The following is a 25,968-nucleotide window of genomic DNA, read 5'->3' as shown; positions in this document are numbered from 1 at the left end:
CACCCTATTTTCCAGGCAAAAAACCGAAAAAACTTGCACCTCCGATTGTAACGCGCAAGAAACTTTGTGAGCAAGAACAACGAATGCGAGGGAAACGGGCGATTTATTTCCCGAAGTAATCTCACTCCACTCACTCCTCGTCGCTCTCCGGGAGCTCCTTGTCGCCTTCCGCTGACCGCAACATCTCGTCATCGGTGTCGTCAAGCGCGCTCGCGATGCCACACTTCTGAACGAACGTTCAACCATGTTCGATGGGATCGTGGCCCACGCCTCGCACGCCCATCCCGCGAGCTTCCCCAGAGGCGTACGCTTCAGCCAACCGCTCGTTGTGAACGCGTGGGAGCCGCTCGTAAGCCGCGGAAGCGGCGCACCTTCGTTGCTGCTGCTGCCATTGCTGTTATCAAGCGCGCAAGTGGAATAATTTGACAATTTGTGTTACCGCCGATAGAAAAGCCTAGGCACCTAGATCCGAAAAATTGTTGCTAAAAGCTTTGGCGCAATCTTGAGATGGAGATGGCGATGGGTGGAAAGAAATTTCAGCTGTTTCGGCAGTTTCGGTTTTGTATCCGATTCTAACGCGCATGTGATTTTTCGGCCTATTTTTGCGGAAGAAAGGTGCGCGTTAGAATCGGGTAAGTACGGTATATAGAATAGTTTTACATAATTCTTGTCGAATGTAGATACACGTCATCCAAAATTTGATTTACAAGTTTAAATTATGAGCTTTTTTTTCACTTGCAATAGGTTTTAAAAATAGTATTTTATATCAATCAGAACTAGATCAGCTGGCCTTTCAAATAATTTCTATGTGTGGGGTGCAAAGTGATGCCTCACGGTAGCCCTGTATTGTTCAAAAGTGGCTGCACACCCTGAGGGATTGTGGCTGCCCACTAACGGGGCCATGCAGACAAAGTACAAGTTTGTTTTATTCGAAAGATTTGGGGTTGTATAGTCTCCTTAGCGCTTGTCTGGCAGCAAATGATGCTTTACTCGTCAAGAAATTAATCAATTCAAGTTAAAATTTTGATTTTCCCGCCAAATCGTGTGTTTTGTTACGGCTGCCATGACATCACAAGGGAGGGTCTTCAAGCAAAATTCAAGTGCGCCGTACCATCTGCAGCAGACTGCGGAGCCTTGTTTACCATAAATCCTCTTAGATAGTGCCACCATACTGTCTTCACCTTTGCTTTGTTTTTGACTATTTGCACCTGGCTTGGTTTTATTACGGTAGGTACTAATTGTTTCGTGAAACATGGGATACATCTACAATTAGGGTCACGTAAGACAATGTCGCTTATACCGAATGCCAGTGTCGTCTGAGACAACCCCAAAGCACCGCAGTGCTGTGCTGCTATAACAAGCATAGTGCGCGCAGTAGCTAGCAGCAGTACGCAGTGGTTCTTCTTTTGTAACTTCCATTGTTTCATCCCGCCATTCTTACTGCTATAAAATGAATATGCATTACACTTAAGCGAAAATAGCTCATTCTGCGAGCTTGTAAGCCCTGCCTAACTTGTGTTTGCTTTTGCTGGCCTCAGGCGATCACACGGCTGTACACATGGTGTCATATGTTCTAGTGCAGGAAATGAGCTAGTGAGTCGCATGGCCATTCCCTTTTTTCCTAATTATGTAGCTTATTTGAGTGAAGTTTATGTTTGAAGTCGTGTCAGTATGACTCTATCGAGGCAATCTTTCTAATGAAACAAACTTGTGTTTTGTCTGCATGCCCTTTTAATGGTTTTCAGTAACTTTCTGTGCACTAATGTGCTTTTCCTGTGTCGTGAAACATGTTTCACCTTCTGGTATTTCAGAAAGTACAGCACTTTCAGACCTCATTCTTTGTGCCATAAATTGCATAGAGATTAGGCTGACTTTATTTGTAAATGAATTATTCAGATGCATGGCACATTTCATGATGTGAAAGAGAATAGACGATTCTTATCTCTCTGTACATAACTTGTGCTACCTTTTGAAAATTTTCGTGTGAAGTTTCACTTCTGCTTCAGCTAGTGAAATTTATTGTCAGAAACAGAAGCACAAGTCATGCATGAAGCTATAAAGAACTTTTATTTGTGGTATTGGAAGTGTATGGTGTACCTTTAGAGGGCTGCTTGATTTTGCCACTGGGGGCTGTTATGTATGAAATTCGTCCAATAAAATGGTTTTGCACAGAGTTCTAATTGTGCACTGAGTGGAGGAAAAGCTACATTGCAATGGAATGTTGAGCTATACCCACATATATTAATCAAATGTGTCCTGAAAAGGACCTACGAGCACCTTTTTGGAACATCCCAAATGTTTCCTTTCTTTGTTCTACGTGGGAAGTTAGACCTCCCAGCAAAGTCCTAGTCTGGGACATCCCAGAGAGGTCTTTTTCTGTATCACTTGGGATGTTTTTGGAATTAAGTGGGATGTCCCAGGGAGTTCCCAAACTCCCAGGTGGGACATCCCTAGTACTTACCTAGGATGTATGTGTGTTGTCTGGATATCCGGACACAGAAAAATGAATTTTGGACAATATCGACGGAATATATTTTCAACAGAGCTCCAGTTACTTCGCACTTCGATTTTTTTTTTCATTTAACATAATTCAATGAGCTAACTTTTTTGTATCAACAATCACGAATTTGCGGCGCATGACTGCCAGGCTTCAAACACTGCATGCATGCGCCCGGGCCAGCACGGCACGAAAAAAAAATTGTTGAAGGCCGAGCCCCGCTCGGTCCCGAGAAAATGCGTCCCACCTTGCCTGGGCCATTTCAGTGCACTAATCCACACAATATGCTTTTAATAACTTCACTCAAGGCAGCGAAAACGATCAACATTCAAAACTAATTATCAGAAAAGCACCATATGGCGCACTTTATAACGGGATCATTTTAAAACTGTACAGTTCATTGGTACGCTGGCCATTCATTAACATAAAACAATTACCATATTACGAATGCAGAAGCTCATTAAAAGTGCTGCCTACGTCTTGCAAACGCAAAATATTATGAAACAGTCGGGAATTCAACGAATAAAAGCAGGGTAAAACAAATAGCAAATATAAAATCTTTGTAGCAATCACATAAATTCATTAGGGGTATAATCCCACAATACGTTATTGCACTATCCTTTCAAACCGCATGGGCCACGGCCCTTCGGAAATAAGAGACCGCCGCAAGCATATGTCCTTTCTAAATTACAAACAAAAAAAAGAACCAAGAACATTTAAAGATCAGCGTAGTGCAAGCTACGCTGCTTTTGCAATTACACAAAAATATCATGTGCAGCGGTTTAAGAAACATCAAAACCGAGCGTGAACCACTCAACAGCAGCATAGCGGCAAGGCGCGCCGCTGTGGGATCTCCTCGGGCGGGGCACACCAGCGCCACGCGTGGCGGTTAACATGTTCGGCTTCAAGGGCGCTATGGGGAGAAGGCGGCGCTTTTTCCACTACTTAAGTTCACTGTAGCGCTACGAGGGACGGGACAGGGCCCGAGCAAGAAGAGCTTCGCCCCTAAAAGGAATTGTTTAATGGCAATGACCAGTACGTGTCTTGAGCTCGCAGACGACGAACGACAACCTCTTCTTCTTCCTCCTCTTGGCTGGGTAGCAACGAACGCGTTGAACGTTTTGACCTCTTCATCCAATCTTTGGTTGGCCAATCCCTAGGGGCATCCTGCCACAATCATCGTCAGCGGTATGTACATGACGCTACGAGGGACGGGGCCCGAGCAAGAAGAGCTTCGCCCCTAAAAGGAATTGTTTAACGGCAATCGGCTATAATGACCAGTACGTGTCTTGAGCTCGCAGACGACGAACGACAACCTCTTCTTCTTCCTCTCCTCCTTGTTGGGTAGCAACGTAACGCGTTGAACGTTTTGACCTCTTCATCCAATCTTTGGTTGGCCAATCCCTAGGGGCAACCTGCCACAATCATCGTCAGCGGTATGTACATGGCGCTACGAGGGACGGGACAGGGCCCGAGCAAGAGGAGCTTCGCCCCTAAAACAAAACCACCCCGTGTTTTGAGAAAGTCTTAACGGGTGTATGAACTGATCAGGCAAGCAAGTGCAAAGCTGGCAACTAAGTGAGTGTGTTCAACATGCATCTTCGTTGCACGAGCTATGTCAGTATAGAGAAACGGCTAGTCTCTTGGCACTTGGAATGACGTCAGTGGTGCTTGTGCTCAGCTGCCAAGTCTCTGTGTGGCCAATGTTTTTGAATGCTTACATTTTTAGGCTGCAACCCATCCAGCTATCTCATGTCATCACATACATGTGTGGTCTTCGGTGCAGGTGGAGAAGTCAGAAAAAATATCTTCGGTTCCCATAGCTGGGTTCGAACCACAGATCTCGTGATCATGACATCTGTTATGTTGTGGAAGTGAAATGTTTTCTGCACTTGGAGAGTTCAAAACAATAACTGTACATTGCTGTGGAAGCGCTGCAAGATGAGGGTGTAATTTAGCATCGCAGTCAAGGGCTGAATTCTGTAAAACAGGAACTCTCATTTCAAAGTGATGGTCGTCATTCTCTGTAATCTGGCTCCTGGGTACTCTTGGTCACTCGTACGTGGACTGCAGCCAAGAAACCAAGTCAGACGGTGAAGGCTGGGTGGGTTGCTTGAGCGGATGTGGACTGTTTCCGAGTAGCAAGTGGTGTGTCATAGAGAAATTGTAAGTGGACAGGGCTTTATTATGCTAGGTATGTGTTGCAATGGCAATTCGCTTAATATTAGCACATGGCACACGACTCCTACACATTCTCTGTCAATCCCCCATGTAGTGATTGGGCTCCTGATGTATTGTTTTCACGACGCCAAACATTTTAGCAGTAACAGCCTGCTTTCTTGCGAAGAAATAAAATACACCTGAAGCAAAATTCTGCTATAGGTAATTTTTGGCAGCCTGCAACACTGCAGGTGCACCTCCAGAACAAAAAATGGATAAGAACACCAGATCTGTTTTTAGTGTCTACACGCAATGTCGTGTGCACTGATAAAGGCATTTCATTCCTAAACTATATCGGTGAGCATTTCTTGTATCTGGCAATAATGCTACAGCAAGAACCATGTCAGCTTTCCGTGGCACTACGGTGGCTTCTGTACCAATGTGTCTTAGCGTGTCAACAAGCCTGGGTATGATGTTACGCAAAAGCAGACTTTAAAATTGCAATCAAAAACTGCACGCATTATAACGCTTATTATGCAAAATGGCTATACATTAGTCTCGCAATCCAACATGCAAATCGTCGGCCTTAGCTAAATGACGTCTAGGCAAGGCACGCTGCGTGCGAAGATTGTGGTTGTAATAGAAAACAAACGTGCCACATTAACCTACAACGAGCTTTTCTTTCCAATAGTGCGCTTACATAAAACTGCTTCAAACGCCGCCAAGAGGACAAGTGTCGGTCGAAAGACATGCACAAGAAACACGTGCTCTGTAGCTCGAGCTTCAGAAACGTTATTCACTCAGTCTACCCTTTGGCAACTAAAGGTATGTAAACACGGTGCTCAAACAACCAGCTGGCGTCAGTCGTGTGAAACGAACTGTCGCTACACCAGCGTGGGCGAAGACGAAACAAGATGGGTTACCGTCGGCAGCCGCTTTATTCCACACCGAGACAGTCTAGATGATGCCGATCTTGTTAGCCACATCCAACGCGTCGTAGTCAGGCGCCAACCTGACGTACGCCTTCTTCTGTCCGTCTGGGCGGATGAGTGTGTTCACGTTGGCGACGTCGATGTCGTACAACTTCTTCACGGCCGTCTTGATCTGGTGCTTGTTGGCGCGCAGGTGGACGATGAACACGAGTGTATTGTTGTCTTCGATCTTCTTCATCGCCGACTCGGTGGTCAGGGGGTTCTTGATGATGGAGAACTGGTCCAGCCTGGTCCTGGTCGGCACGCTGCGACGCGGGTACTTGGGGTTCCGGGGCAGCGACAGGGTCTTGGGTCGGCGGAACTTAACCGACGTGCGGATCTTCTTCGTGCGGGTGCCGTGCGTACCTTTCACGACTTTCCGGCGCGCTGCCATCGCCTTGACGCGTGCCTTGGCCTGGCCTGGTCCATCCTTCTTCTTCACCGACTGCTTCTTGTCGGCCGGCTTTTTGTCGGCAGGCTTCGCGGGCTTGGTTGCCTTTGAGGCCGCTGGTGCGGCGGGTTTCTTGGCTGGAGCGGCTGCGGCAGCGGGTTTCTTCTTCTCCTCGGGCTTTTCAGCCTTTGCTGCGGCTGCCGCCGGCTTCTTACCCTTTGGTGGCATGTTTTTTGTCGGACACGGGTGGCAAAGAACTTCGCCTCACACGTGTAAAATACAGAAAGGATAAGCCTAGCCAAAATGGCCAGGAGGTGGCGCAAAAAGCAACTAAGCTCCGCAGAAATAACCAAGATACTTCTGAACAAATCCACCAAACATAAAATTTAAGCCTTAATTATTAACACTATATTATTTTTGCACTAAATTATAACTTTGTACGTTGGTTATTTAATATTATTTATTACAAAGCATATCCTCCAACCACTGGGCCTCCTTATCGCGAGCGCGAACTGGTCGTTTCGGAGCATGCTGGGAAGGCTCTCTTTCATGGCTGCCTTCTAAGATGGTAAGTAGTGCCGCTATTCAATCTTGAATAATCTGGTTACTGCATGCACTTACGCTGACGTTTTAGTAGTTCACCGTGAACATAAACAGTGATAATGTTACTCGCATTATCAATTTTTTTCATCGGCGCTTACTTTGTGGTAAAAATTGAGACCGACGGCAGGTCAGTTCCCATAACGTCAACTGTGATCTCCGCGTTGTTACACTTTTGCTGGGATTTGCGTGCCTTTATCAATCTCGTTTTTTTTAAGACATGCAGTGGTTAACGTGCTGCGCATTTCTTTTCAGGCACGGGGACCTAAGAAGCACCTCAAGCGTTTAAACGCTCCGAAATCATGGATGCTGGACAAGCTCGGTGGAGTTTTTGTAAGTTACCATGCCCGCTTCCCTCGGCGTGTTTGTGTACGGTGATGTCTGCCGTTTCTAAAGTCGCCTTAGTGAAAGCAGTAATCGCACTAATTGCGTGGATCAAACTGGAGTACCTAATCGGTGGGCGATCGTGGAGTACATAGTCGATGAGCTTCGTACTCGTTCTATCTCGCATCCCTCGACACCAGTCGCATAACATTTTAGGAGGAGGTCTACCCGTGAGCACAATTCCAGCAGCAATTTGGTTTAACTCTTTATTGCCCGCGTGCTGAATGATGGCTAAGTACTGCTGGTGTTTAACGAAGTGCTATCAGCTGGGAACTCCTACGTAGCTTTCTCTTAGTGGACACTTCTCAAGACCCGCAACAGGTATGACTGCCTTTTTCTGCACCACTACATCAGTTGATTTTTCATTGCTCACACGATAGAGCTGCAGCAGGCGAGCTGCTTTGCTCATTGGCGCCTGCTTGAGGTTTCTGTTAATGTGGTGCCTCAATAAAAATCCTAACAAAATACAGTGTACGCACGTTACAACGGACCCTCTTAGTCCAGAAAAAAAAAAAAAACGTCCGCTGTAGCCGAAGTATGCAGTATCCGACCGAGTGGGGGGGAGGGGGGGGGGGGTATGTGAGCGCAAAAGTGGGTACTTTGACCGATATTGCATATGCATAGTACAGACACTTTGTTCTTTCTACACGTCTGCACCACCTCTGCACAGTGTTCGCGCGAGGGCAAAGAATCGCCTAAAGACTGTTTCCAAAGCTCAGCACTGGCACTTTGAAAAGGCCAAGCGCATGCGGTCAAGTGTGTAAAGATGCATGATAAGCTGAGAAAATAAAGCAAGAATATAACTAGCAGCAATTATTAACCACGCTGTAAAAATCATTCGTGGCCATCAGAGTTAGCTAGGCTCTTTAAAATCCCTTTGTGACAAGGCAGGTTTACCCGACACTCTTCGTCAAACAAATAGGATCGCTGCCTGATGTTCCCTAAGGGAGCTTCCACATTTTTTTATTTTAGCTTGGTCATTGAAACACCTGATGCGAAATAATCGGATGGACAGCTGCGAAATCAAAAGTTAGACCAGTTGGGCTGTGCACGGCCACCGGCAGATTGCATGCAATGGGTGGGAACCAACCACACTACTTGAGACATTCCTTACCTTTTTTACCGAACGGGAACGATGCATGCATGGGAATAATCAAGTCCGAACTTCACTGAGCCTGAGTTCTTTATTACATAAAAAAACTGACGAGGACACACTCGATTACGGGTGGACTACTTTGCGTATTCATTAGCACTGTTGTTCAATCTCACTGGAGTTGTTTTTATTGGCAGCGGCCTTGTTCTTGACGGTCGAGCGGACCGTCTCCTTAGACAGGCTTGTAAATCTGGCGATGTCGGCCTGTTTTTTTCGCCATGTTCGACAGCGTTAATTATGCTTAGTTTATCTGACAGCAAAATGCCGCTGGTCGCGCGCACAAAAAAAAAACGCCGTTGCCACTGGCTTGGCTTGCCTGCGACAATGACCCGGCTGCCAACAATGTTTCCAGGCACAAGTTTTCGTGCCAAACTAAACACCGAAAAAGCATATCGGTTGCCGGCCCCGCGGAAGTCCGCTAAACATTCAGTCGAAACAATTTTCACCTAAAATTTAGTCTGTTGTAGCCGAGAGTCTGCTCTACCCGAGTTCGTTATGAGCGAAGTGGACTCTGCTTAAAATGCATGGGGACCAGATGTAACTGGAAGTCAGTTGTTGCCGGATCCGTTGTAATGAGCGTAGACTGTAGTACATACCTGCAGCTGTTTAAAATGTATTGGGGTTTTCTCGCCCACCCGATACTCTGCCTCTGGTAGTCCCTACAAGTTCTAGAAGTCTGTGCCTTGTCTTTCCAATGCCTGTTAGGTCACAATCGAAGCCATGGCTGCCCGCTTGCTGGTAGCTGTGGTCACAGGTTGACCGATAACATTGGCTCCCGACGGTCGCCCTCGCTACGACACTGGCGTGAACGGTGTAGGGCATCACCAAGAGGACCCAACATGCCATGGCCTTGCCCATTGTAGAAAGTTTGGGGTGACATTCGCTCCGTCTTAAGCCTTTGGGCCTGCGCGTAGCAGAGTTCTCACTTGTGTATCCCCCCCCCCCCCCCGCCAGGCTCCCCGGCCCAGCACGGGACCCCACAAGCTGCGGGAGTCCCTGCCGCTGATCATCATGCTTCGGAACCGGCTGAAGTATGCCCTCACGGGTGCTGAGGTCAAGAAGATTGTCAAGCAGCGCCTCATCAAGGTGGACGGCAAGGTGCGCACGGACACCAACTACCCTGCTGGTTTCATGGGTAAGCAGCCGTGTCGTCTCTTGGGTTTCATCATTGCGGTACCATAGCGTGTGATAGCATCCAATCAGCTGCAGGGCAGTTTGAAGAATACTTTTTAGTCGCGTCTCCTGGTTGTCGCCAACCCAATTTTCTTGGCACTGTCCAAAGCCCTGGTTGAGGCCCACTTTTCCCCCTCCGGGGTCCAACATGGTGCCCACACTGAACGCCCCACATGGTTGTCCGCTGGTTGTGGCCTCCTGGGTAGCCTCGCCCGCTGGATCTTGTGGGCACAGCAGTGGAGGCAGGGTTGCTGAACTTGACCCCGCTGCCTGTGCCCCGTTGCAGACGTGGTGACCATTGAGAAGACGGGCGAGTTCTTCCGCCTGCTGTACGACGTGAAGGGGCGCTTCACGCTGCACCGCATCACGCCCGAGGAGGCCAAGTACAAGCTGTGCCGGGTCAAGCGGGTCCAGGTGGGGCCCAAGGGGGTGCCCTTCCTCACCACGCACGACGCGCGCACCATCCGCTACCCAGACCCCCTCATCAAGGTCAACGACACCGTCAAGGTGGACCTGGCCTCGGGAAAGATCGACGACTACATCAAGTTCGACTCTGGTGAGGCCAGCTGGCGTGGCGGGGAGGTCTCTGCGCGTGCGTCAGTATGGTTGGCAGGTTTTCGCTGTGAATCTATGCCATGCTTGCTACATTAATCCCCTTTTAATTGTTCTTTGCGTGCAGCATAGAACTTTCCAGGTTGGACATAGTTTTTACTTTTCATATGTTTTTATACTAGCCCTCTTATTTCTTTGATTGGTGCTAAGCCAGGGGAGACGTAAAAGGGTAATTGCTTTGTGGCACTACACTAATACACTGCTGCCAAGACCCTCTATGGCATAGTTGTGGAGTGCTGGAGGTTTTTTCCATCTTCCCCGCTGCTGGGTTGCTCAGGGTTCGCACAGGTCTCTGAAAACCTTGACAACCCTTGAATTTAGACGTGTAAATTTCAAAGCCTGAAAAGTTGTGGAATTTTTAAAGGGTCCTTGAAAACCCTTGATTTTTCTGGAGAGAACCAATGGCCCTATCTTTTCACAAGAATTTAAAGTCGTAAATTTTAGGTGTTAAAAATGTAAAGAAACATTGTAGCAATTGTAACAATCAAGTTTCAGTGTATTGCGTGAAATTATGAGTTGTGGATTCTCGTTATTACGAGGCAACATTGGGAGCAGCACTCAATAGAATTCATGTCGCGATACAATCCCGTGAAAGCCGGCTTCTGTTCTCTATCTTGCATGTTCCATCTAGTCTGCGGACGGCCTTTCATTGCATGTTTGCTGTGCCTCATACGCTCCATCTGAGTTTGCTTTTACGTGCAAATGGTGAACGTGTACATAGTTCATCCTGCCTTGCAGAAACACTTGCTGAGTTAATTTCAGCTAATACTCTTGCTGACAGCAGGAGATGCAGGCAACATTAACGAAGTTTTGAAATCAAACAGCCTCAGCAAAACACCAAGAAAAAAGAAAAACCTCTAAATACAAACTATGAAATAAAAAATAAAGCTGGGGGAGTGTTCATGAACTTATAGCGTCTATTTAAATGTGCAATAATGTTCTTAGGTATTAAGAAATAACAGAATTTTGCATTGTTTTGAAAAAGTTAAAACTACTCCCAGATAAACATACCGTATTTATTCGAATGTAGGCCGGCCCCGATTCTAAGCCGACCCCCGAAAGTCCGAAGGCGCGAAAAAAAAAAAAAAAAAAACTTGCCTCGAATGTAGGCCGAACAAAAAGGCGAGGTCAGCGTTCACAAAAAGAAAACACGTTTATTGAACAGGAAGATGCGGTGCTGGAACTCAATCAGTTTCTCTTGAAAATCACCGGGCAACTTCTGGACGATTGAGGTTCGACGACGGAGGCTAAAGCTGAAGTGCTTCATGAATTTCTGTAGCCAGCTCCGACTGGCTTTGAAGTGTGCCCGCGATAAGCCTCGTTCCCTTAAAAGCTCCCTTGCTTTTGCCTGGAGCACTTCCGTCGTTACTGGAAGGGCAGCTGCTCGCTGCGTCTGAACGAAGTCAGCCAATGCCATCTCCATTTCATGGTGACGGCATTCTCGTGGTTCGGTGATTGCCAACCTCGTTGCGGCGCACGCAAATATCCTCTCCCATTGCGTCCTCCAACGACAGACATTTTTTTCATCCACGCCGAAGTCCCGCCCGGCTTGAACGTTCGACGACAACTCCGTGGCTAAAACAACTTTTCTTTTAAAAGCGGCACTATAATGGCACCGCTTCTTTTTGCGCTGTCAAAACCAAACGCCACACCGCACGCAGGCCACTGTCCGCACAATTCAAAATGGCGGCCTATAGCCCTTAAGTGGCTACTGGCTCGTCTAGTAATGGCTACAATACTTTCTTTTCTGGGTGGCGCTAGCTGCGCGCTACTTCACTTGGAAATTGGCGCGTATTTCAAAATCCTCGAATCTAAGCCGACCCTCGAGTTTGATATATCAGTATTTCAAAAAACTATCGGCTTAGATTCGAATAAATACGGTAAGCTTTCCAAGATGTGACAAGTGTTACTTCACCAATTTGAACCACAGCGCAACGACCATCGTTTCTTCTTTTGTCATGGACTTAACCACACTGCCTTCTAGCTTATGAACGCCGTCCAAATGAGAAAACCTAGTGTTGTACACTCTGCCACAACAGTGGCGAATCTGAACACTGACGCAAGCTCGGCTGCAGTAGTTGGCAGTTGGCCGGGAACATGTCGGGGCCGCTAGTGGGGTACGGCATCAGTGATGTTTGCTGCGGCCTGCTCATCGTTTTCCCCACTTACGAACTCGTGTGCCGTCATGCGATTCAAAATGGTGCATTGTAATGCCGACATCTCTCTAAATTCACTCTCGAGGCACTCAGCGCCTTCATTGTCGGAATCAAATGCCTGCTGTCTTGAGCCGCGTAACAAAGCCACTTTGCACACAATCCGGATTTGGTGGACCATGACCGTGATGTCTCCCTCATTGCGTCGCAAGAAATTTCGACTACCTCTGCAGCCGACATCCTTTTCACCGGCCTGTACCCGCCGAATGTCCGCTTTCGTCACTAAATCCAAATTTTTTCATTTTGCCGTTATTGTGGCTCCGATAAGTGTGCCGCATAAAAAATAAACACGCACCACGTTGCATCCGACCCCTTGTGCAAGCCACCACGGGTAACTGCTCAACCACGCATAAAAAATGTCAGAAATCGATTGCTTCCAGTTGCTTTCCCGTTCTCATGTAATTTTTTTTTTTTTTTTTTTTTTTTTGTTACCTGCAACGCCGTGACCCCCCAGGGCCACTGCACCCTTGTCTCTGGAGTTGGTTGGTCACAATCGAAGCCATAGTTGCCCACATTGGTGGCAGCTGTGGTCAAAAGTTGACCAATAGCAATGGCTTCCGACGGTCGCCCTCGCTACGACACTGGTGTGAACGGTGAAGGGCATCACCAAGAGAATCCAACATGCTCTCAAGCCATGACCTTCTGATCAAGCATATCTCTGCAGCTATGATAACTGAAGCAGTCTGACTTGCCTAAATTTGTGGACAACTGCATCAGCTACACATTCACGCTTTTTTGAACTGCTCGACACAAATTTGGTGCTGTGTGATTTCTTACTGCATCTTTTTGTATCTTGTGCACATTTTCTGTTCCCCTATTGAAATTTTGAGTGGTGTGAAGTGCAACTTCACACCACTCCACGGCAATAAACCCGCCCAGACTAAGCCAACTGTTCATCCATCTTGCAATGCCTATGAAACGATTCATCGATGACAATACCCGCTGCGGTGGCTAAGGCGTTGCACTGCTGTGCACGAGGTCGCGGGTTCGATTCCTGGCCGCCGCGGCCGCTTTTCTGATGGAGCCGAAAAGCAAAAATATCTGTGTGCGAGAATTCGGCGCGCGTGAAAGATCTCCAATTTTTGCGGGAGGAGATTGCTGGGACAATAGTCTTTGTCCCAAAATATACACTGCCTAGTTGTTGGTAAGTGCTGCAGGGTCCCCTTAAACCCTTTCGGGGTCATTGACGTACATGTACGTTATTGCTTGTACGTTTAAAAAACGTGCCTTTTTCAATCATTTCTCTCGCTTTGCATGTGCTGCCACACTCCGGAATTACGCGAAATTTTTTCTTGCGCCAATGGCTCTTCTCTTTTTGTTGCGCTTCACTACAGGGGTGCGCCGGCTATCGCTTGCGCATCCAGTCACGTGTGGGCCCACAGCAGAGGGTTTTGATTTTGTCCTCCAGGCACTTACCACTTTTTGCACCCGTGAAACTGATGGCTATCTGGTTTCATATAAGGTGTTTTTTAGACTTTTTTTTTGTTACCTATACATAAGCCACAAGTATGTAACCAAAATGAATTTTTTTGTCACTTTATGATCATCGCAAGAAAATTGCATTTTAGCTTCTTCCAAACAATTTAAATCTAAAAAAAATCAACCCTGGGTGGTTGCATATGGCAAAAAAATTTGACCCTCAAAGGGTTTAAGGCAGTGGCTGTGCGGCTGAAACATGCTGTCAGAACTAGTCTCAATGAGCACAAAGTGGCAAATTGTGCAGCTAGTATCTGAGACTAGTCTTACAGGTGAAGCGCATATTTGGTGCAACATCAGTTGTGTTACCCCTTCCTTGCTAACATTCATGCACGTGGATCCTTTAAAACTATTAACGGTGAGCAGCTTATACCAGTATGTGAGCCAGAGAATTCTCCTGTGCAGGTAACATGTGCATGGTGACCGGTGGCCACAACTTGGGCCGTGTGGGCATCATCACGTCTCGGGAACGACACCCAGGGTCTTTCGACATTGTCCACGTCAAGGATGCCCAGGGCCACTCCTTCGCCACCAGGTATGTTCCTCATCAAGAGCTAATGAACTTGCTGGGTAGGGTGTTGTATGTCTACTGTGCAATGAGGAGAACTTCTAACCTTTCGTGACTGACTCTGATCGCTTGATTGGTCTTACTGAGCATGGTTGCATACAGGCAGGGGCAGCAGTGGTCTGTGCGTGTGCCTTCTCACTGTTAACCTGTGTGGTGCGGTTTGTCTGTGCAGGTTGAACTACATTTTCGTGATTGGCAAGAGCACAAAGCCCTACATCTCCCTGCCGCGTGGCAAGGGCATCAAGTTGACAGTGGCCGAGGAGCGAGACAGGCGCCTCCAGATGAAGTCTCAGCACTGAGCCAATAAACGACCGGCTTGAGTAAAATGCCTCCCCGATTTGTACAGTTTACTGGCCTGTCTGTCTTCTTCACAGCCACTCGAAGGGTGTGGCACCTCTAGAATTGCAATTGCATTGCCTACAACACTGTATGGTGCACAGTTGTAACAAAGTCAGTACGACTTGTGAACGTTTTGTTTAGACTGGAATTCAATTGAAGAGGGGTGTGCTGTGTAGAGTACTGGCGTATTTGCACTGAAACGCTGTGCATCACTTGTTTGCCAATGTTTTTGAGGCACAGCTACGCTTGCTTTGGTGCCACGGCATCGGAGAAACAAATCCAAGTTGCTCAAACACATTTGGACATGTCGCTGCAAGTACACATGAACAGGTAGTGTATGAGTAGGAAGCAATGCGATGTGAAGTAGGTGGCAAACGAGAATTGAATAGCAACAAGAAGGAATCCAGAGATTTCTGAAGAGTGACAGGAGCAATGAGCTGGTAATGTTGCTTCTGTAAGCGAGCAAAGGTGACCACTGAGGCTGCAAGAATGTAATATGTGGTTGGTGTGCTTTGGAAATGGTCTTGGCACTTTTTTTGTGTTCATGCTGCAAAGGCATGATCATGTGACTGGACAAGGTGTTCAAAGAGAGGGAGGGATTCAGGAAAGTTTCGGGGTGCTGTGTACAACAAACTGCGATCTGAAAGGATGGAAAAGATAGGAAAGCTGGCAAAATTATTTTCATATAAGCCCATAAGTGAGCCCTAGGTTTCGACCAAGTGAAATCCTGAACATAATAAATGGCTTTAGATTACTTTTGTACGTTCTGGAGAAAGTTTTAGTACACACCACTGCAATGATTGAAGGATAGAGACACGAGGCTTGCATAGGGCTCTGGTAGAAGGTCACGCGACATAAGAATGTGAATTCTTCAACCGACCCAGACACACTCATCTCGCTCACTGCCTTTGCCAGATGCCAGTCTCGTGAGCTCGGCTTCTGCATACGTAACAAGGTACTACCACCGGCTGTACTGTCGATGTTTGGAGGCCTTCCTACATCACGGAAGCGTGGTTTCACTGTCTGCAACCGCCAGAGCGGAGTGGCAGGAGAGAAGCCGCTTCTTCAAAGAGGGCCTGTTCCAGCGCCTGCACAGAGGAGTGGAGGCTCACGGCGCCTCAGCTCGGTGGCGAGAATGTGTGCGCATCCTGGACACTACAACTGAGTGCTGGTTCAGCGCTTGTCCTGTCTTCTCTTCCTTGTGTCGTGTTTATGCACTGTCAACCCTTTATGACCCTCTGCATGATACTCTAGGTTGTAGAGTCTTTTTGGGGGGATGTGGAATTCCTTTGTGGGGGGGGGGGTCGGCGGGTTGTTGAGCAAGTGTTAGGGGGTGTGTTTAAAACATTGGCCCGGAATCGCGTCCGCTTCACAAAATTCACGCAATTATGAACTGGAAACGCAAAATTGGATGCGCAAATATGTAATTCGCACCGTCCGGTGAAAAATAAACCCGAACGAAGAGGCACAAACACGGTGCAGCAGATGGGCCAGCCAAAGTAATCCGTGCCATAAGACGAAGAAACGAAAACGAAACCCGTGACACTTGCGACGAAGCGACGCGATAATTCTGCCGCGGCGACAAAAATTTGTCGTGACCAGCAAATGACGAAAACGATAGCCGGGAGACTAAAGCAACAGAAATCCCGTAGCTTTCGCTCGCTGTCGTGCAGATACAGTGCAGATTCTTGTGCAGATACAGAGCGGTATATTTTTCGCATGACGCATTGGGTGGGGTATCCCAAAAGGATGCTTACGCATTGAAAGTTTTTTTTACTGTTTAGGCGGAGTAGAAGCGCAAAAAGGGTAAGGTGATGGCTCGTACCTACCACGTGGAAATAGATGCAAGAATATCCATGGGTATCGCAAATGATGCGCATTGATTAGCATTGTTCGCGAGCTAGGTTCCTCTGCTAGCTGATTTGAGCAGACGACACATGGGGGTGCTTCACAGTTTCGCAGTTTAAATGTAATTTTTTGTAACAACTTTGATATTTCACAACTTTTATTGATATTTATTTTTGTTTTACTCAATGATATAAACGTCACTTGTATCACGTTCCTTCCGGATTGTAAGCGATGGTATTCTTTCCTCCATGTAAGCGATTATAGACCGGAAGTAGAGAAGAAACGCGGTTCGCGCGAAGAGGTGTAGCCGCTAGAGATGGGAAAAACGGTTCACTGAAGTGAACCGGTTCATTTGAACGGCTCAGCGGTTCATTAACCTCTACGCCGGCTCATCGCCTCCGTTGCGTCGGCGCGTTACACCCTAGAATCTATGAACTTTATTAGCTCACGAACACGCTCCGTGCTAGTGAGCTGTGACGCCAGAAAAAAATGATTTTGGAAAACACGATTCAAGAATCTAATTTTAATACATGAAATGTAAAAAGTGGTGTATGAACAACACCTTGATCAGTTATTCGAAGCGAGACGGGTCCGCTTTTTGGCACCGATAATAAATTACGCGAAAGTTGCACACAATATCCGGCTGGGTCGCCGATACGACTCTACCGGAACGTGCCGACACAATTCATCAAGAGCCGCCTGGAATTGAGCACGGTTCTCTGAGCGAGCAGCCGCTGAGTGGTGGTTGTTTGGGAGAGCCACGTGCACTCTGCCGAAGAACAGCCGGGAGCCAAGAACCGCCGATGAACCTAGCGCCTCAGAAGATACGGCTCGTTCCTGAGCGCACAAATGTAACTGTGGAGAATCACAGGAGTTCATTTTCTTATTTCTTTGCAAGATTCGGACACCTTGCGCATGGTGCAGGCAATACTAGTCAGCCGGATGGCATATGATGCCCCGTACTTGGCTCTTAAAAAGAATGAGAAGACAAGATTGAATATCTTTATCCGCCAAGCCTATAAGACAGCCATAGGATTACCCTGCAAGACATCGACAAAGAAATTGCTTCAACTTGGATTACACAATACCTGGGAAGAGATAGAGGAAGCCCATCATACCTATCAAACAGAACGCCTCAAATTAACGCCAACAGGACGCGCGACCATATGAAGATTGCACTATAAAACGCCGCCAATACAACACCACAAGGTTAGGATTCCCCTACTTATTCGATAGAACATCAGGGTAAGGCCACTACCACGCCACATGCACCCCATTTACAGTCAAGCTCGCCGAATCGCACGAGCCAGAGCCATGGACATAAAGTATGGGCGAAACCCGACCACAATTTGTTCACTGATGCGTCTCCTTATCTGCAGCGACCAGCGCACGCGGTATGCGTCACCAATTCAACAGGGCAAGAAGTGACCTGCCTCACCATCCGTACAACGCAGACGGAAAGCGCAGAGGAAGTGGCTATTGCTCTAGCCGCAACGACTAGCGAGGACGCAATCACAGTGCTTACGGATTCGCATGCAGCGTGCCGCAGCTATCTACTGGGACGCATATCCAAAACAGCCCTCCGCATCCTCGAAACCAAGGGATCAGCTACCTGAAATAGAAATCGTCTGGGTACCCGGACACACATCCCTCGCCGGTAATGCGGCCAACGCCAACGTTGGAGGCGGCCCATGCCGCTGCCCGCGCGCACGTACACCGGGCCATTATCTACGAGGGACAAACATCGCCGGCTGCTCCCAAAACAGAACCTCTTGTCAAATATGGAGACATTTTGGCCCACTATCGCCAAAGCAGAAGAATATTCCCGGCTCCACATCCCCAGTTATCGAGACAAGAAGCCACCAGCCTGAGAAAGATACAAACAAACTCCTCTCCCCATTGCACCCTTGACGCGATCTACCCCACCATATACCCGGCCACCTTGCCGGGCACGCTGCGGACAAACCCCAGTCCTACCCCCCAACCCTTCCCCCTCTTACGAGCAGTGGGTGGCCTGCCTGAAAAGTCCACGGACTGCCAGCCAAGTCCAGGGCATCCCGGACTAGGGACTCCCCCCACCGGGCGGGTGCCCTAACAGCAGCACCAGCGCTCGTGGAATAAATGTTTATTCCTCCTCCTCCCTTCAAAATGCAGACGCAGTTCGTTCACTGTTGCCATTGCGGCCTCCCGATCTGTCATTCACCGCCGCCGCCGCGGTTTCTCAACCGCCGTTCTCAAAGAGTGGCTCAGAAGATCCGGCTCTTTGTCTCAGTAACTGAGCGGAAGAGCCGAAGAACGGCTCAAAAGAACCGGCTCTCCTGACTCGGGCTGTCTGCTCACACGTCAGGACTGGTCAGGAGGTGCTGGAGGAATTTGGAAAATTAGCCCCACCTGGCCCGACAGTGCAGTTGCTTTCCCGCGCCGATAATAGATGGCGCAAAACTCGCACCAACGCGCTCATTTGACCCGGCTCTTCCTGTCAGATAAACCCATAGTTTGGTCAATTGTTGTTATTTATGGAATTACCGATGCATGAGCGTTTTTTTTTTTTTTTTTTTCAGTGGAAGCAGATAAACCACAAGCACACACACGCGTGAAAGCCGACGGCATACGGGAGGCCAGGAGAGCTCCCGAACCGGAAGTGGCGGCTCTCCGCGGGAGAAAACAATGCACCCAAGAGCCTTTGCGCTTTTTACCGGTCACCCATTGACCCCTGCAAACGAGTGGCCACCGGTGAGGCCCCGCGGCTCCTTCCCATCAGAGGGATATCCCGAATAGAGCGGACCCTCATCCGGCTCCGCACCGGCTGCTACAACACAGCAGCACTCCTCCACAGGCAGGGTCGCAAGGCCACACCCACCTGTGCCCACTGCCGCGACCCCGAGACATTAGATCACATCCTCTGCTCCTGCCCTGCGTACGCTGGTGCCCGGAACAAACTGGTGTCTGGGTACCGGCGGCTGGGGCTGCAGAGGACATCCTGCAGCACTGCAGAGGACATCCTGCGTCCTCGGGGACCCTTCATGCGGCACCGAGAGGCCTTCAGGCTGCTCCTCTCGTACCTCGACGAGTCAGGCCTCAACACCCGCCCATGAACTGTAGAAGCCTGACCCTACCGGCTATCCACCCCCTGTTAACTCTCTTGTGTGCCTGGGTGTGTGTGTGAGTGCGTGTGAATGTAAATAGTCTGTATGTAACCTGAGTGTGTATGTATATAGTCTGTGCATAGCCTTTTATAGCCTGTTATCACATTTCATTTTTCGTTGCCCTTTCACTACTTTTTTTTTTTCGAACCACTTTTTTCCCCGGCGAGACCTGTGCCCTCTGTAAAGAGGCAAAACTTCGCATTGTAAATATTTTCATTTTAATAAACACTTTCTCTCTATATTGGCTGACAACGTCGGTAGCACCGTTATCAGGTGATTGCGGAGAACACACAGAAGCCCGAATGGGCGTTAAAGTGACCGAAAGCCGCCGCCACCGTGGCCGCCTCAAATCTCAAATTCCACCTCGCCGAGTATGTGCCCGGTTGAAACGCCGGCGTGAGCCCATACATTCTAGTAACGTTGGCCCGCTTCTTCAACTGGAAAGGCTTTCCGAGCGGCATTTTCACCGGTGCATTTCATGCATACGTATGCGCAGATCACCGGTTGCCGGTTTATGCGCGCACGAGTTGCGGGGGGGGGGGGGGGGGCACGCACAGTTGGCCTTTATGCCTTTTCCGATAATGCCCGCTGTGCTGGTTCGACATTTAGATGTGCAATTTTCATGGCTCAATGCGTCCTGTCTGTTGTCTTTCGTAATCGGTTTGGGTGTGGGTTGGTGTATTAGACAGTAAGATGCCTACGACGGGGGCGGGAAACCGACGGTTCCATGTTTGTCCGCTAGAATAAATCTAGAGACCTTCCAGCTTTAACTCGCTATAGGATGGACGCATTTCGTTCGCTTCGAGGAAGAGTGGGAATGGCGTCGGCCCGAACAGAAGCGCGAATAGGTGAATAGGAAGCCATACCGCGAGCCGGCCTAGTTGGAGGCGATCGATGGCAACGTTGCGCAAAAACAAACGAGGGCAAATAAGAAACGAAAGCACAAGCGCACTTTCTTGTCGTTTCTTCTTTGACCTTGTTTGTTTTGCGCAACTTCGCCATGTATAGAAAGCCGCTACTAGAGTTCCTGTATATAGCTCCCTGCGGGAGCTATATACAGGAACTCTAGCCGCTACCGCCGCACTGCGCCCTCTAGTTCCAGCTCGTCGAGTAGCTGCGGATACCTCCCGGATGAAAGGCAACTTGCCCGCTTAAAACGCCGACGTGGGGAAGTTATACTTGTTCAGGTTTCTTTCACTTCTAAGCCCGCGCACATAACCGGTTGTCGGCGTGCGCGGCTTTGGGGGAGGGGTGCGTGCACGAGGTCCTTACTGATGGCGCCTCCGTTGTGCTGGCGGGAGGTTTAAACGCGGACGTCAAACGGCCCAATGCGACTTGTCCGGTGTCCTCTCAGTGATTGAGCGGATTGGGTGGGTGTGTTACACGAACAGTGAGTCTGAGTGAGATGCTAGGAAGCGGAAGTCAGCTCCTAGCTTGTCCGCGAGACTGAACCTTGGGTCCTTCCAAGTTTAATTCAGCTAATTGGCTAGAAAGTATGCTCAATCGCCATTTACGAACAAACGTGTTTCCTTTCATGCACTCCGTGGACTGCATCCAGCTTCGCAGGTCATTTTTCTTCACAGAGTGGAAAGGGCACTAATTTTCTTACAGCCTCGACTCGTACGCACCCGCCGCGATGGCTCAGTGTATATAAGGCGTTGTGCTGCTGAGAACGGGGACCCGGGTTCGAGTCCCGGCCGCGGCCGCCGCTTTTCTAGTGGATACGAGCCAAACCGCCCGTGTATATACGAGATTTCGGCGCATGTTAAAGATCCCCAGGTGGTCAAAATCAATTCGGAGCCACTATACGGCGCGCCTCATCGCCTTCATTTTGTCGGCGCGTTGAACCTTACAATCAATCAACCAATAAATAAATCAATCAATCAATCAATCAATCAATGACTCGTACGCAGTAGCATTGGTGTTCCCGCGCAGTCGACTGTTCCTTCAAGACGTGGCGTTTTTTATTCGGTTTCAAAAGCCGCGGAAGACGGCCGGTAACGGCCGCATGATCGATAGGACCGTGCAATCACGCCAGCCGAAGCCCCTAGCCGACATGAAGAACCACTAAGCAAGAAGGTTATCTTGCTTCGTGACGCAGCATAAAATGCCTTGTCATGCATGCTCCGGTGGCCGCGCGGCTGCGACTTAATGCGATAACTTTTTCGTTTTCTTTTACAACTGGCAGAATGTTCTGGAAGACGATATCGATGTGAAAGAGTGGAAGGGTAGGCGGTAGCCGACCGATAGCAGCGCTCTGTGATGCCAGGATAAGCGCGTTTTAGAACAAGGGGTACGTCATCTTGCCTGCCTGTTGCCCATCGGGCGCAGAGTAGCTGGCGGCGCGCTGACGGCGGCGATGGACAGGTGAGTTTTTTTTCAGGCGGTATGCTGTCTATTGGGGAAGTTTGGTTCGCACTAAGAGGTGTTTTAATGCCATAAGTGTTGTCGTTTTCGTTTCCTTCAGTCGTTTTTCGTTGTGCCTGTGCCATCCCCGCTCCCAACCGGCTCGTTCGGACAAGGGAATACCCACGAGGGCCTCACGGACTTCCTTCACGGTATGCTGCTTCACAGTCTTCACCGACGACTCTTCCAAGTGGTGAGTTCCGTGGCTGAAGGCCCGGTGCGACGTGCGGCGTGCCCACGAAACCGGCTTTCGTATAATTTTTTTCGCGACGCTGAACGTTTGCGTATTTGAATTTTCCTAACCGAGCGCACATTAGCCTCGGAGCCGGACGTTTCCTGGGCCGTCGCGACGCAGGGATTCCGACTGTCGCCAAAGCTTTGCGGTGCGCGTTAGGCTGTAGCTTTCGGGACAGCGGCGCAGTGGCGGTGTTGGAGCCCTTCGCCACTGCCTCTAGCGTCGGACTCAGCTCGGAAGCCCCGTTAAGTTGTGGTGATAGTCGGTCTTCCTTTCCGAACGCCGCGGTAGCCGAGGTATATGCACTTCGATAATGCCTTCCGCTCGCACGTCCTCGGTTCGCGCGGCGTTCGGAATACAGTCGCCACCTTCAACGAGCATCACTGAAGCACGGAACGCAGCTCTGCGGTCCGCGGCTCCAAATTGGGGTCGTGGCAAAGGCGAGTGATGGAATTGGTGTCCTTGGTTCCTTTTCAGGTTCGCGTCCGGCACCGCCTCCGCCCTCCCCTTTCCCTGACCCTTGCGTCGTGTCTTATTGCACTTGTTCCTTCCCGCAAACATGCACTACTCTTCTGGCTAGGCAGGTACACGTCTCCATCTGTCCTATCTACTGAGCTCGACGACGCGTGTTTTGTACAGAGGTGTTTTCTGGTAATAAAAGTTGTTCTGTCGCTGTTCGTCTGTTACTTTGCCTTTCAGCGTCCCTTCCCGTTCCTGCCAGGCGTAATCATGGTCCCCGCATTCGGTAAGCCGTGATTACCTTCGAAATTACAACATTTCTAACGTGCTTTGCCTTTTTTTTCCAGACCGCCTCCTGCCTATGCGTACCGACCACCGCCGAGCAGGACGGAGCCGTCATCGAGACGTCCAGAATGCCGTTCGAGTCGAGCTGTACATGGCTGCGCCTGTCTTGAAATCATTAACCCCTGTTTGCAATTGGTAAGGAATGGTGATCTCCCTAAACGTAACATTTTTAACGTGATTTGCCTCTTGGTGCAGACCGCCTCCTATCTATGCGTCCTGGTTACCACCTTGGAGGACGGTCCCGTCATAGAGCCTTCACGAATGCCGTTCGAGTCGAGCTGTCCGTGGCTGCGCCTGTCTTGGAATTAAACCCTGTTCGAAACCGGAGTACTGCCTTTGTCGTTTGTACACAGTCGATGCGGCTCGCTGGTTCTGTCGGCTCGAGCGACATCAAATACTGTGTCGGTCTCTTGTATCTCGTTTCGAACAGTATTTTAGCAAATCCTAGTTGTCATAATGGCGCTCATTAAAGTTCGGAGAGAAAAAAAGAGCGAACAAGTTCGCACTCCTAATGTGAGCCTAATTCCAAAAATGATTAGCTAGGAGTGCGGTTAGGGACCCCGTGTGAACGTCGCACCGTTCTTGAAGCGAAGTTCTTACTCGGGTACTTTGTCCTCTGGCTGGTGTGAAAGAATGAATGAATGAATGTGCTTTATTGAAAGGAGGCACGAAGCCCTTTGGGGGGAAGGAGGTAAGTGGGGAGGGGATGAAGTGGGATACCACTAAAGTTCATTGTGGAATCATAGGTCCTTTCGAGGGCGTCTTCGTTCTTGGGTGCCGCTTAGTGTTCATTCTAGGCAACGCGCCCTCCCAGGATTTGGCCCCGGACGGCGAAAAAGGTAAACGGACTGTTGTAACTTGTACAGGGGAGTTCGGCGTGGGGTAGCATGGGGACAGAAGTCTGAACGTTCTTGTCGTCACTCGTAGAGTTGACTGTAATACTCGGCGTACTGTTTAGTTTTCTCAGTGATTCTAACTGCACCAATTTGTGTCCAGATAAACCATGGCGTGCCATACCAGAGTGTTATCAGATGTAGCTGCTCAAAGATTAGTGATTCAGTATCGACAAGTGTTGTACGTAAATGTGCAGTGAAGGGCTCGATTATGCATGGTGGCAATGCGAAAAACTGTCGCAAAGCGCCTCGGTGACGCTAAGCCCCAAGCAGATCGTCACAGAGGAGCCTAGCAGCCCTGTCAGAGTGGTGCATTACCTGTGCGAAGGATGAGAGCCTGTGGGGAACCCCGACTGAGTTTTCACCCCCAGACGTTTGCTTCAAACTCACCGGAAATAAACAGTGTGCGCGCGTTCCGGTGTTCGTATTGATGGCGGCGTCAGTGTCTGTTGACGCTGCCAAGAGTCAAAAGACGTTTGGTTATGTCTCTCGCCTACTTGCTTGACCAGCGGGCTCCTTCATCTCGAAAGCAAGTGTGCTCTGGCAGAGAATATATTTCCTTCGTGGTCAATAAAAATGCATAAAATGATTCACGATTGTTGTCCTCCCTTGCTCCACTCACCAAAGCGTTCATCACTAATCAGAGGCACCGAAAGCACAGCGGCAAACAAATAATGTTCACATACGGCCATATTTTCGCTTCAAACCATATCTGAGTCCTATTGGAGTCCTATTCGACGATAGAAATACATGTACTGAATTATGTAAAGATATAATGCAGACCAAGTAAAAGAAATGAAAGAGAAAGCAACAAAAGTGAAAAAAATTGCTGAAAAGGTACTGAATCAGGCTTAGGGTTAATGCGCGGGGCTCAATCTCTGACAAGACGACGAAATCTGCCGGCCACTGTATACCGCCATCTAACCTCCACATGTCATTGGCGCAGAGAAACGCCCTCTCACGGACAGACTCCGCCATTAAATGGCTCTAAATGTTCCCTAATGCCTGTGGAACTAAACACATGAGTAATTTGCCTGGTCAAGCTAATGCTGAAAGCTTCAGAACTAGCGCTACTAGCCACGGGTGTACTAATGGGGGCGAAATGTGTACGTCTCAACTCAGCCCGCATGCAGGCGCAAAGTTACACTTTGCCTCGACGGGCGCTTTCTAACCATTCCGACGGCGCCGAAAAGGGCAAGGAAGGCGCCAAGAGGCATGATTTGCGTCGCCGTTATCAGAAAAATGTTTTGCTGATAAGGGGGGTATTTTCAAGCATTCTTTAGCAAAACTTTTACTTTTGGTAGCATTTCGGCTGGCGAACCCGCAAATTTTCCCGCCATTTTTTTTGCGGGGCTAGCATGGTTGCCAGACCAGGAATGCACTCCCCGCTAAAAGAGCGGCTGCAGGTGGTCGCCAGTTTATGTTCGCTCTGGTTACAAACCCCTGCGCGCTCGCGCCGCGGGCTCTGGCTCGGGCCCGGGTGCGGATCTGTCAGTCCGCTCTGGTTGCAAACCCTTGCTCGCTCGCGCCGTGGCTGCTCGCACCCTCTACGGCTCTGGCTCTGGCCCGGGTTCGTTCTTTTTTTTTTCACTTCGTCCCTAGGGGAGGTACTACAAACGTATGGGGCCCGTAAAGGCCGCGAGAAAAGACCGTAAAGGCCGCGGGAAATTGCGAGAAAATTGGGTGAGATTGTGGGAAAACCCAGGCCAGAGCCCGAGCCGCGGAGCGAGCGAGCAGGGGTTTGCAACCAGAGCAAACTATCCGCGGCCTTTACGGGCCCCAATACGTTTGTAGTACCTCCCCTGGGGACAAAGCGAAAAAAAAAAAAACGAACCCGGGCCCGAGCCAGAGCCCGCGGCGCGAGCGCGCAGGGGTGACAGATCCGCGACCATAAACTGGCGACAACATGCAGCAGCTCTTTTAGCGGGGAGGGCATTCATGGTCTGGCAACCATGGTAGCTCCACGGAAAAAAAAAGGCGGTAAAAAGGGCAAGGAAGGCGCCAAGAGGCACGATTTGCGTCGCCGTTATCAGGAAAATCTTTTGCTGATAAGGGGGGTATTTTCAAGCATTCTTTAGCAAAACTTTTCACTCGAAGGT

The 25,968-nt window shown here is 49.1% G+C and overlaps 3 protein-coding genes and 1 non-coding gene across 8 annotated transcripts; 3 read left to right on the top strand and 1 right to left on the bottom strand.

Annotated features, from left to right (window-relative positions):
- Positions 1 to 5,576: 5,576 nt before the first annotated feature.
- Rpl23a (ribosomal protein L23A) lies at positions 5,577 to 6,316 on the bottom strand. The gene has a single exon (XM_077683005.1). The coding sequence runs from the start codon at positions 6,245 to 6,247 to the stop codon at positions 5,615 to 5,617; it is 633 nt and encodes a 210-aa protein (XP_077539131.1). The 5' UTR covers positions 6,248 to 6,316; the 3' UTR covers positions 5,577 to 5,614.
- A 204-nt stretch (positions 6,317 to 6,520) lies between these two features.
- Rps4 (ribosomal protein S4) lies at positions 6,521 to 14,548 on the top strand. Of its 2 annotated transcripts, none has more exons than XM_077683004.1 (6): positions 6,521 to 6,587; positions 6,875 to 6,952; positions 9,111 to 9,291; positions 9,616 to 9,885; positions 14,036 to 14,165; positions 14,371 to 14,548. In XM_077683004.1, the coding sequence occupies exons 1-6, from the start codon at positions 6,585 to 6,587 to the stop codon at positions 14,495 to 14,497; spliced, it is 789 nt and encodes a 262-aa protein (XP_077539130.1). In that variant the 5' UTR covers positions 6,521 to 6,584; the 3' UTR covers positions 14,498 to 14,548. The 2 variants fall into 2 exon arrangements, with proteins under 2 accessions (XP_077539130.1, XP_077539129.1); XM_077683003.1 differs by having other exon boundaries at positions 6,587 to 6,749.
- LOC144154021 (small nucleolar RNA SNORA16B/SNORA16A family) lies at positions 12,637 to 12,760 on the top strand. The gene has a single exon (XR_013319441.1). It is a non-coding gene; the product is annotated as a small nucleolar RNA SNORA16B/SNORA16A family (small nucleolar RNA).
- Positions 14,549 to 21,643: 7,095 nt separating the features above from the next.
- On the top strand, positions 21,644 to 23,304 carry LOC144152045 (uncharacterized). 4 transcript variants are annotated; one of them, XM_077683235.1, is made up of 6 exons: positions 21,644 to 21,898; positions 21,999 to 22,089; positions 22,650 to 22,752; positions 22,872 to 22,917; positions 22,979 to 23,111; positions 23,172 to 23,304. In XM_077683235.1, the coding sequence occupies exons 1-6, from the start codon at positions 21,891 to 21,893 to the stop codon at positions 23,283 to 23,285; spliced, it is 495 nt and encodes a 164-aa protein (XP_077539361.1). In that variant the 5' UTR covers positions 21,644 to 21,890; the 3' UTR covers positions 23,286 to 23,304. The 4 variants fall into 4 exon arrangements, 3 of the variants coding, with proteins under 3 accessions (XP_077539361.1, XP_077539363.1, XP_077539364.1); XM_077683237.1 differs by having other exon boundaries at positions 21,645 to 21,898; positions 21,999 to 22,130; XM_077683238.1 differs by lacking the exon at positions 22,650 to 22,752 and having other exon boundaries at positions 21,663 to 21,898; positions 21,999 to 22,612.
- Positions 23,305 to 25,968: the final 2,664 nt, after the last annotated feature.

Source organism: Haemaphysalis longicornis, unplaced genomic scaffold, assembly GCF_048455015.1.
Source record: "Haemaphysalis longicornis isolate Haplotype H1 unplaced genomic scaffold, Haemaphysalis longicornis Haplotype H1 scaffold_9, whole genome shotgun sequence".
Taxonomy (NCBI): domain Eukaryota; kingdom Metazoa; phylum Arthropoda; class Arachnida; order Ixodida; family Ixodidae; genus Haemaphysalis; species Haemaphysalis longicornis.
Note: the sequence above shows the minus strand (reverse complement) of the source record. Positions and strands in the feature narration are given on the sequence as shown.

Coding starts and splice junctions, on each gene's coding strand:
- Rpl23a (XM_077683005.1), bottom strand. CDS start 6,247: ATGCCACCAAAGGGTAAGAAGCCGGCGGCAGCCGCAGCAAAGGCTGAA.
- Rps4 (XM_077683004.1), top strand. Junction 6,953..9,110: donor ACAAGCTCGGTGGAGTTTTT/GTAAGTTACCAT, acceptor CCCCCCCGCCAG/GCTCCCCGGCCCAGCACGGG. Junction 9,292..9,615: donor CTACCCTGCTGGTTTCATGG/GTAAGCAGCCGT, acceptor GCCCCGTTGCAG/ACGTGGTGACCATTGAGAAG.
- LOC144152045 (XM_077683235.1), top strand. Junction 22,090..22,649: donor CCTCACGGACTTCCTTCACG/GTATGCTGCTTC, acceptor GTTCCTTTTCAG/GTTCGCGTCCGGCACCGCCT. Junction 22,753..22,871: donor TGCACTACTCTTCTGGCTAG/GCAGGTACACGT, acceptor TTTGCCTTTCAG/CGTCCCTTCCCGTTCCTGCC.